Below are 11,494 nucleotides of genomic sequence, written 5' to 3'. Positions count from 1 at the left end.
AGTTTAAATTAGAATTAAAAACAACGAGATTATGCATAATTTTTCTGTTGTTATTCACAAAATTAATGGTTGATGATTAATCAGTGGACTCTTGTCATATATATGGCTCATATCATGTATACTTAAAAGTAAAAAGATTTTCTGGGCTGTGATTGATAAATTTATATGAATAGTACACCAAGCTCCGCTTGCGGTTCCATCAAATAATGAAAAAGGGGAATAATTAGTTGAAGAGTTTCTATATTTTGTCACAGGGAAAAATCAATTTAACCACTGTCATAATATTTTCTTATAAAAAAAATTAAATACTTTTTTAAATAAAGCAAGAGTAAATTGCATTAAATCCTCTTCTCGCATCTTCTCTCTATTTCATCCTTAACATCCTCAACAAAACAATTGAAATTTTTCTCTGACGATCCGTCCTCCGTTAATGCATTTTGCAGCGTCTCTCTGACTTTCTTGGTTTCCTGCCTCAACTCGTCTGCCCTTTTCCCACTCATCAATACCCCAATATTCTCTGCAACTTCCTCCCTTGTAAGTGATGCTCCATCACACAGATTTATGCCAACTTTCCAATCATCAACCACCAATTTCCTGTTGGTAATTTGATCGGTGAATAATGGATAACAAATCATCGGAACACAAGCCCATATGCTTTCCACTATCGAATTCCACCCACAATGTGTCAAGAATCCTCCAGTTGCTGGATTCATCAAGACCTGATTCTGAGTGCACCATGGTACAATCAGCCCTCTATCTCTCGTCCTATCTTCAAATCCCTCCGGCAGAATCCCTCCACCTTCAGAATCCACCATTCCAGGCCGAAGAACCCAAATAAAATTCACTTGACTAAGTAAAATCCCACCTGCAATTTCAAGAATCACGTTTTTATCAGTCTTGGCAAGGCTACCAAACGAAACATACAAAACCGATCCAGCAGGCCTGGAATTCAGCCACTCCGTGCAGTTGGATTCCGGCAACAGGCTCCTTGCCACCGGGTTCTTCTTCAAATCCCCGAGGAACAAGGGCCCGATTGCATAAAATGGCTGTTTTTCTTTTAGAGCTGAAATCGCTTCTGTTTCCAGTTCTTGCACGGTGTTGCACAAAATGAAATCTGCGCTTTTAACTGTATCAAATGCCTGGAAGATTAACTTGTGTAACAACGTTAATTCTGAATCCTGCAAATATGACATAAAATCTTTTGTATTGATTGACTGGATTCCAGGCAGGTAATCGACGTTTTCCCGTCGACCATTAACTGGGACATGGCCGTTTTCTCTTAGAAGTTGCAAGTGATAATACAAAGAGAATACCAACGCTGGCTCCGTCCAGAAAGATACATCCACCAATCCGTACTTTTCAGCAATTTTTGCTGGCCAAACGGAGAAAGTATCAGAAACCAAGAAGAAATTAGAACCTGCAGAAGAATGGGACTGCATTATTTTTCCGACCAGTTCATCTACTTTCTCCGGAAATCTACACAAAAAAGCCTCCACATAAAGGTCAGTGGATCGGTCGAATTCAACAGCAAAGCCATCACTGATTGTTGTGTAATTGATGTCCAAGCCTGAACTTCGAGCTTGAGCAAAGATGTCAATGTCTGTGGAGTTGAACTGAGACTTGGAGATCTGGTGATGAACGAATTCAAGGTGGGCAAAAGTGACGGAGAAGCCCTTTGAAGCAAGCTTTATGGCCAGATTCACAAAAGGGATTATGTGGCCTTGTAGGTGAAGCGAAATCATTATGGCGTGTGGTTTCCGATTTTTGTTGCTTGCCATTGTATCTTATTGAGTGAGTATTCTACTGCTGAGCTCTGGAAACATCAACATATATACTACTTGGGTCATAAAGAGAAACAACCTCTCTTTGAGTCTCTCATGAATTTCCATACATGTCATTCTTTTTGGGTGAGTGGACTACACTAGACAAGGCACAACAGAAATTGCGTTTGGATATTTTCGAAATTTTGACTGACTTTGGTCACATTTGAATTAATTAAATGAAAAGTGTAATATATTTACGGTGTAATTGATGCATAATTTAAAAAAAAAAAAAGACTATGAATAACATTTATTTTGTGATTGGTTTGATTTGACCCAACTTAGTTTGGATAAAAAATTTTTTTTGATGTCATACACAAATGGGAAAAAAAAGAACATTCTAGAAATTCTTAAATAAAATTCAGCTAAAATTAAAGTAATTATATCACAGATATATATTGCACTTAATCTGATGAAAATTTTCAAACTTGTTAATTGTATAATTAGTAGGATAAGATTGTAATATGATAAATTCAGTCTACTGGTCACTTTTCCTTCTGTTTCGCAGTGTATTGGTATAGATCTGGTGTTTAATTGTTATCATTTCTTTAGTAAGTCCAACTATCGTGAAACATGGATTTCCTTATTCAAAACTTTCTTTACTTGAACTTTAAATGTGTCCAAATTCATCCCCTCCAGACAGAAAGCGTAAAGATTAAACTCTATTCCTGGTTGTATCAAATTGTCCAAAACCGGAGGCATCATTATGTTGTAAGCATGTGTAGCATATTCAAATTTATGTACATAATTAATTGAAAATTTAAGAATTAGTTGTTACTTTTAAAAATAAAATCCAAGAAAACAATAGAGTGAGTTTGTCTATTACTCTTATCCCACCGGCACTATGAGCATTGGGTTGTGAGCTGAACGCTGGATGCCAGAGTCCAAACCTGAACCTTTGCTACTACTTTTAATTAGGAGTTATGAATTAATGGGCTATAAAACTAGTACTGGATGAGCTTTGTAATTGCTTCAAACAGCTATAAAGATTTTGAAAAAACTAGTATAACACTCTCTCACCCTCCTAACCACTTCAGTATCCCTTTGAAATAATACAAAAGAATAAAATAAATTTTTGGGGGTACTAAATGATTCCTTTCTGAAATAATAAATTATAAGATATATGGCGATTGGAACTTAGGTTCCTTTTTGCTTCTGCCCTTGAGATGTAAATACAAATTTTGGATTCCGGTTCCAAAATCTCATTTTCTGATGCATATATGGCCATGAAAATTAGGTTCCTTTTTGCTTTCTCGATAATAAATCCACTTATAGTTTAATTTTTCGACCACGTAACCTCATTGCAATGGTCACAATTTTTTCGAAAAATAAAGTCTCATAAATATAAATACATATCTATTTCTATAATAACTCTTCACTAATTTTATGTTTTCTAATACTCTCTTTAGTTTAAAATTATTGTTGTACCTAGAAATGTTAGTAAGGTACCTAGTAAATGTATAGTGAATGTTTTAAGGTCCGTAATGCTCTCAGCATTTAAATATGTTTTCACAATTATGCCAAATTCTCTAAAATAAGACAGCATTAAGCCTGAGTCCGAAGGAGTTGGGCCCATAGTTCTCAAATGCTCAAGTCATTACGGTGTCCAATGTTTTTTTACAGAAAAAGTGTGAAGAGTTGGGTAATAAAATTTGTATCTGACAGGGGAGAGCCAATATTTATATATGTCTATAGGTTATACGATTTCGCAAACATTCTTAATTTAAAATATGATTTACGGTGTGACAAAAGCCAGTACATACTTGAATTGAATATTGACAGGCTATGGTCACAATAGACAAAGTAGTACTTTTATCTGTGAAGAATGCTTGTTGTTGTCGCTAAGTACGGGAATCTCTTTGATACCTTGGATACTTAGTGAAATAAATAGGGGTACAATCTTTTTAATAAGCTTCTCAAAGATATTTGTTGGGAAGATTTTCTTACTAGCCTTGTATTGTAATTTCCTAAAAATAATAGCCTCTATCAATTTTGAAGCTCCCTAATATATGATGAATATACCCACATCAATTACAATGCATTTAATTAGCATGAGAAATTCACTTTAATCATCAATCCGTTCCCGAATTTGAGATTCTTATGACAACGAAAAATGAGTTTGGGAGATTATTGTTGTATATGTCGCTAAAAAATAAATTTAAAGTTTGGGATTTTTGTAAAGAATTTTTGGGTTGCTTGAGTTGAATATGGATGCATGATAAGAGGAAAAAGAAACAAACAATTTGATTTCTAAGCGAATTCCATTACATAACCTAAACACTAACAAGACCGCAACTCATGCAAGTCCAAAAGTACAAACTACTGGCTAATTCAGCCACCTCAATCAATTACATGATTGGAACAAAACCTATATTGTCTGCTCACGTAGATTTACTGCAGGGGGAGCCCAAACATGATTCAATGGTTCACCTCTTACTTCAAAGGCCAGCCCATCTTTTTTATTCATTTGGGCCTTTACATTCTCAATAAATAGATGAAAGTTTTCCTCAGATGATCCACTACTCATCAATGCATTCTTCATCGTACTACTCACCTTCTTGATTGTATTCCTCAACTCCTCCGAAGTTTGTCCACTCATCAAATACTTGACCTTGTCCTTCACCTCCTCCCGAGTTATCGATGGCCTATCACAGAGATTAATCCCGATCTTCCAATCATTAACGACTAACTTACGGTTAGTGAATTGATCCGTGAACAAAGGGAAACATATTAACGGAACTTTGCACCATATGCTTTCCAGCACCGAATTCCAACCACAGTGTGACATGAATCCTCCGATTGCAGGATGTGACATCACCTTCATCTGGCTGCACCATCGCACGATTAGCCCCCGGCCCTTGATGCTGTTTTCGAATCCAACAGGCAAAAACTTAGCATCGTTGGAGTTGACAATATCGGGCCGGACCACCCACACAAAATTCACCCCGCTCAATGCCAACCCATGGGCTATCTCCCAAATGTCTTCTTTACTAGTGGTGTGGGCGTGGCTACCGAAGGAGACGTACAAAACGGACCCATTAGGCTTCTCGTTGAGCCATGGGGTGCAGTCCGTTTCGGACCATAGACTCGTAGCCACTGTCTGGTTAGTGAAATCTGAGACGATTGGCCCAATTGCGTAGGTGGGCTGTTTCCTGTGGAGCGCAGCAAGTGTGTTGTACTCGAGTTCTCGAACTGTATTGCAAATTATGATATCAGCTTTTTTGACATCCTCAAATGCCCTGTAAATCACGCGATGCACCACCGTCCATATTTCATCAGCTTGGAGGTAAGATGTGAGGTCTGTCGGTTTAATAGTCCCCACGCCTGGAATGTAATCTATGATGTCCTGTCGTTTTTCTGGCATATATTGCAGATGCATTTATCATTTAACTTATATATATGACAAATAAAATTAAAATAGTTACCAAAAACAGTTAGTATAATTAGTTTTATATTCATATTTTTTTTAAAAAAATTTATAACATCTCTGTTCTCCCTCATTCCAATTTTTCATAAAGTTAATATTTAGAAATTTGATGAAATTTTAATAATTTACTCAACAAATATTATGAGAAAACATAAAGTCCAATTATTTAAGTCATCTAATTCAAGAGGACGAATGGTTGAAAGATTTTCTCAAATGTGAAAACTGAGAGAGGGTTTTGAGAAATTAAATGAGACAGGGACACTGGTGATATTCTTATCCAAATTAGGATGGGTAGAATCAATTCACTTGTATTATTTTTTTCAATTGTACATTAATTTCATGTCATATAATTCGATTCGATTTCGTCAAACTCGATTTAAATTAAAATTTTTAAAAAAAATTATTCAAATTATCCTAAATTTCAACATAGATCGTTGTAATTAACCAATAAAATATTACAAGAATATGTCCTCTACTTTGATTAAACAAATAAAACCTGTTCTCAATTAACATGTCAAAACCGTAATCATTAATTATGAATGAATTGAGTAGCAAGTGAGAAGGGAAAAAGAGGCATTTACCTTGAGAACCAAAGTGACCATTTTCCTTGAGGAGATCCAGGTGGTAATATAAAGACAAAACCAGCGCAGGTTCTGTCCAAAACGACACGCTAACCAAATTATGCTTCTCGGCGATCGCCGATGCCCAAACATAAAATGTATCGGCTATCAAGCACGTGACGGGCGGATCGGAGTCCGCCAAATTCGCCACCAGTTCGTCGACGTGCGCAGAGAAAACGTGAATCAGACCCTCCACAAACTGGTCGTGATTCAGAGACCGATCAAATCCCAGCGGGAACCCATCGGAAACCGTCGCGTAGCGGATGTCCAGACCTGAATCCCGTGCTCCGGCGAAAATGTCTGAGCCGTCAATCCACTTTTGGGCCCGGGAAATACGGCAATGTACGGATTGTGTGTTGACGAAGGTTATGGTGAAGCCCTGCGCCGCCAGTTTCATGGCCAGGCTCACGAACGGATTGATGTGGCCTTGGTACGGGTACGGGATCATGATCGCGTGAGGCTTCCGCGGAGTTCCTGCCATTTTTTTTTTCTTTTAAAGTTTTAAATTTTTAGTTTTTTTGGGGGGGATAGATGGTCTCAGTTTGAGGTTGTAAGGGGAAGGTTTCAAGAAAGGAAATAATGGGGCAGAGGCGGTATGTATACACGTGAGAAGAAATGTCTGTGGTCGAGAAAAAAGGAAGAAAAGAAGGCCCTAATTAATCAAGTTTTGCTTTTAATGGTCTTCTCTAATTAACAACCCTTGTTAAGATTTCTATTTTTAAGTTGTAATTGAAAACGTTAAAACTATAATGTAATAATATGAAATGGGTTGTTCGTGCCGGGATAGTTGTACCTTTTTTAATATTCACCCACTTTCAATAAATGAATATGTGCCGATATGATGCATTGCTCACCTTTTTATTTATTGGTGACAATTTGGACTTAGCTCTAAGGATTTTGGATTTTAAAATCACACATTGGCATCATTGATTTCTTGAGATAAGGGTTAGGGATGAAGTTTTATAAATAAGTTTCAGATTATTATTATGAATTTAATAGATGTATGGATATTTATTTTATGTATTTAGAGCATATTGTGAAAGGTGTAATATCAATTAATGTAATATAATTTTACTGATCAAATCGATATATTTCTTTATTTATTAATATTCATGAAATTATATAATCACTTTTAAAGAAAATTGCATTTGGATCATCACAAATTAATTGAACAAATTCATGGATTGTGTTATTTTATAAAGTGGGTTGTGGAATTAAATGGATGGAATTGCGAATTCGTTTATGACAATGGGCAGCGCACGTAACATAATTATAGAGTATTTTTTTTATCATTTACTTTATATTGTAGTGGGATTATAATGATGAGCTCATTTTTTAAATAGTAATTATAGTTCAAATTAAATATTTTATTAAAATAGAAAAAGGTATATATAATCACATTTAAGGTGGGCTGTTATGTTGGTAATCATCCCTCTACCTTCATTTTATAATCACCTTAAATAATTATTAAGCAAATAAAAAGAACTTTAGTGGAACAATCTAGATTCTAGAGTCAAACATACTTAATTTTTTTGCAATCGAATTTATCCGAAAAGGCGTTAATCATATATATATATATATTTACAGATGTGGAAATCTATAACAACATTAGAATATCCGTAGCACTATGTTTTTAGCAAGTAAAATACAAAAAAGACAGGGATGTTAGAATAAATAAATATTTGAAAGACCATAATGCACGTGAGTGAGTGGGTCACAACGGACAATAATACTTTTCTCTGTCTGCCATCTTTCTTTATGAAGCAATGGGATTCTCACAAAGTGTGCATATAAACAAAGAAGGCAGAAGAAAATGGCCAATCAACGAGTTGGTCGGGCATGAATGAACATGATGGGCAACTTTTGGAATCAACATATTAACCTCTTTTTTTAAGAAAAATGAAGTTTATTACCACGAGAGCGTGTCAGAGTCGGACCAGCACCAGCACCAACTTATTGGTGGAATTTTTGTTTCATAAATATAAATAGACTACTTGTAATAAATTGGAATTTTAAAATTCAGGTTTTAGTTCAAATTCCCAGTTTAGAATTATCAGTTATGTCGTTCACGTCGTATCGATATGTTTTAGGATGTTCATTGTATCTGTAATTTGTTATCGCTCGGACACATTTAATGCATGTACTTTGCAGACATAGGTAGCGGGAAAAAGTGCAGTTGGTAATGAAAAATGCAGCTATTATTAACTCTGCCCATTTATTTAAGTGGGTTGAGTCATTTAGCTCAAACAACCTAAGTAAACGTAGTATAATTAGTAAATGCCTTTTTCTATTCTCATATCACAAAGTAAATAAGATATAAGGGGTTGAGTTTTAATAAAATAGTACAGGTGATTGCTAACTTATTACTTTTTTTTTTTTTTTTTTAAAAAAAAAGAAAAAACTACCATCACTTATTTTCAAACTCAGCTAGTTTTATTTTTTGCGAAAGAGAAGAAAATAAAAAAGAAATAGCATGATTCGATTATTCAGAGAAGCTGCATGCCCCGTTAAAATTTCTTCTTGCGCCTCTCAATTCTGTCCTTGACATCGTCCACGAATTTGTCAAAATTCATCTGCGATGCTCCGTTTCTGCCCAATGCACTCTCCAGTTTCTTCCTCAATTTTGTAACATTCTTCCTCAATTCATTGGAAGTCTCTCCACACATTAACAACTTAATCCTTTCGGCAACTTCATCACTCGACACAAGTTTTCCTTTGCAAAGATCTATCCCAATCTTCCAATCATCCACCACGAGCTTCCGGTTTGTCGTTTGATCACCTACCAAAGGGAAACATATCAGCGGCAGTCCGACCCAAATGCTCTCCAGTGTCGAATTCCACCCACAGTGTGTCAAAAACCCTCCGACAGCAGAATGCGCTAACACGACGTTTTGTTTGCACCATGGCACGACCAAACCCTTATTTCCCACATTTTCTTGGAACCCGTTTGGCAAAAAGTCTTTAACCTCAGAGCTCACTATATCGGGCCTCAGCACCCAAATAAAACTAACACCACTAAGCAAAAGCCCGTTTGCAATTGTCTCGATATCTTCTTTGTTGCTATGGGCAAAGCTACCAAACGAGGCGTACAGAACTGAGCCCGGAGGCTTGCCGTCGAGCCAGCGGGTGCAATCTGATTCAGACCATAGGTTCATTTCCACGGCCCGGTTAGTGAAGTGTGATGGAAATATGGGCCCGATTGCATAAGTGGGATGCTTCTCTTTCAGAGCGGAAATTGGTCCGGGCTCCAGCTCTTCCGCAGTGTTAATGATTATCAAATCAGCGTTTTTCGCATCTTGAAAGGCTTTCTCGATTAGCCGGTGCATAACAGTCGAAGTGTCGGTCTCCTGGAGAAATGAGGTCAGGTCTCTGGGTTCTATCGACGCCACGCCTGGAATGTAATCTACGGTGTCTTTGCGGAGAACTAATCCAAACAAAAACAAAAACCTTAACAGGGAAAAATAAAATAATATAATTAATGTAAGTGCTAATAGTTGTTTGGATCTTCGTAGGAACTTTTTTTGATTGAGTTTTTTTATTATAAATCGCTTCATTTATCTACTTCATTCAATATACACACGTTATATGTAAAAAAAGAATTTCTAAATAAAATATTGATGTTATTTTTTATTCACATAACACATATCGATTGATTAACACTACAAGAAAACAAACTTTTAGAGACAGATTTTTTCCCAAAAATTCCTATGCGTCAAAAATTCAGTCAATATAAAGATTTATTTTATAATTTTAAGACGAAAATATTTTTCATCATTAAATCCGTATTTGAAAAATTAAATTTTCTTACGGATATATTTCCGTTTTTAATTTTCGTCTCTGATAACCTGGTCTCTTGCGGTGTAAACGGATAGAAAATGAAACACAATTAGTAATAAAACAACCCAATCAGACTCCTTGTCAGTCGTTACATATATGCGTGCACTACTGTCCAACGTAGAAATGTAAATGAAGACTTTTATGGAATCACATTCGTGAAAGCAGGAAGCTAACAATTCAATCAAACAATAAAAATCAGTCCCAGAAAATTAGGCCACTAGTTAAATTAGCTATCCGGCCAAAAATTAAAGGATGGTGCTCTTGGTGGAATCCACACAATTGTTTTTTTTTTCTTTATAATATATGGCTATTATCTATTCCACACATTCATGAAAAGTTAACCAATATGTTAATAATTTCAGACAAAAGTACACTTGAAATTTAGCATCAAATCAGTAGAACTTAAATGTAGCAACAGGTTCCGAAATTTCAAGTTACTATTTAAACAAGATATGTAAATATATATATACTTGAAATTAAGATAAAACTTTTGAATCAGGAAGATGGGAAGGAGGGTTGTCCAAGAATGTTATTCTAACTGTATAATAAAAAAAAACCTACTGCAGAATCACATGTAGAGGGGGGTGGGGGCCGGTAGGAGGGTTGCTCACCTTTCGAACCGTAATGACCATTTTTCTTCAACAAGTCCAAGTGGTAGTACAGCATGAAAACTACCGCTGGTTGAGTCCAAAATGAAACATTGACAAGCCCATATTTCCAGGCAATAGAGGATCCCCAGGTTGAAAAGGAATCGGCAACCAAGCACGTTGGCGGGGGATCAGAAGCCATCAGCTTCCCGACAAGGTCATCCACGTGCGCCGGGGAAACATGTATGCGGCCCTCTACGAACTGGTCACGGTGCAAGGACCGATCAAATGACAACGGGAATCCGTCGCTGACTGTCCTGTAACGGATATCCAGACCCGACTCACGGGAACCGGCAAATATGTCATCATCATCCTCTCCATTGCTGAGATGCTTCCGTGATTTTTTGATTTGGTCATGAGAGAACTCTGTGTTGACGAAGGTGACGGTGAAGCCCCTTGATGCGAGCTTCAAAGTTAACTGGACTGACGGATTTATGTGACCCTGGAAAGGAGGCGGGATTATGATGAAATGAGGCCTTTTCAGAGATTGATGAACTTGGTTCTCTCCCATTTCCGTAAGCTTTCAATTTACTTGACTGAATACAATTGTTACCTTAATTTATAGATAGTTGATGGTCGGTAGTCAAATTTAATAATTCATAAAAAGTTAGCTGGTCTCATTGATTACCAATGTACGTACCGTGGTCTAGTATGTAACGCCAAGTGATAAATATGTTGTACATTAATTTTGCCAATTAAGAAAAAAGAAAAAAAAAACCCCATAGAGAGTAGAACAATGTTGCTGGTGGTCCTAATGAAGATTAATTTTGTCAACTTCATTTTTACTGCTGCTATCATGGTTCCTGATCATGGGCGCATGGACATAATTTGGCCGCTTAAATGTTATGTATATATCTCAATTATTGCAATTGAGCTCTATCCATGGCACAACATGCACCAACATAAATAAGTATTTCATACAACAAAATGCAGAAAGCAAAGATTTTGATAGTACTAGAAGAATCCTTTTGCTAGCTGGTCCCAGCTGTCTTGTCATTTTTGCTTTTGATATCATTGTTAATTATCATGGGCCTACATAATTTGGCTTCTTACATGTGTAGATTTATGCTCCATCCATGGAACCACACGGTGCAATCTAGTACTATGTATGTATCTCATACAACGAAAAGAATGCAACAGCGA

The 11,494-nt window shown here is 36.4% G+C and overlaps 3 protein-coding genes across 3 annotated transcripts; all 3 read right to left on the bottom strand.

The window, feature by feature from the left end:
• Positions 339-1,778, bottom strand: LOC105174357 (UDP-glycosyltransferase 86A1-like). The gene has a single exon (XM_011096435.2). It carries the CDS (start codon positions 1,776-1,778, stop codon positions 339-341), a length of 1,440 nt encoding a protein of 479 aa, XP_011094737.1.
• On the bottom strand, positions 4,042-6,595 carry LOC105174280 (UDP-glycosyltransferase 86A1-like). Its single transcript, XM_011096324.2, has 2 exons — positions 5,829-6,595; positions 4,042-5,177 (listed from the first exon to the last, which is right to left on the bottom strand). The coding sequence occupies exons 1-2, from the start codon at positions 6,346-6,348 to the stop codon at positions 4,189-4,191; spliced, it is 1,509 nt and encodes a 502-aa protein (XP_011094626.1). The 5' UTR covers positions 6,349-6,595; the 3' UTR covers positions 4,042-4,188.
• On the bottom strand, positions 8,138-10,897 carry LOC105174277 (UDP-glycosyltransferase 86A1-like). The gene is made up of 2 exons (XM_011096323.2): positions 10,316-10,897; positions 8,138-9,291 (listed from the first exon to the last, which is right to left on the bottom strand). Exons 1-2 carry the CDS (start codon positions 10,860-10,862, stop codon positions 8,375-8,377), a joined length of 1,464 nt encoding a protein of 487 aa, XP_011094625.1. The 5' UTR covers positions 10,863-10,897; the 3' UTR covers positions 8,138-8,374.

Source organism: Sesamum indicum, linkage group LG11 (assembly GCF_000512975.1).
Source record: "Sesamum indicum cultivar Zhongzhi No. 13 linkage group LG11, S_indicum_v1.0, whole genome shotgun sequence".
Classification (NCBI taxonomy): Eukaryota; Viridiplantae; Streptophyta; class Magnoliopsida; order Lamiales; family Pedaliaceae; genus Sesamum; species Sesamum indicum.
Note: the sequence above shows the minus strand (reverse complement) of the source record. Positions and strands in the feature narration are given on the sequence as shown.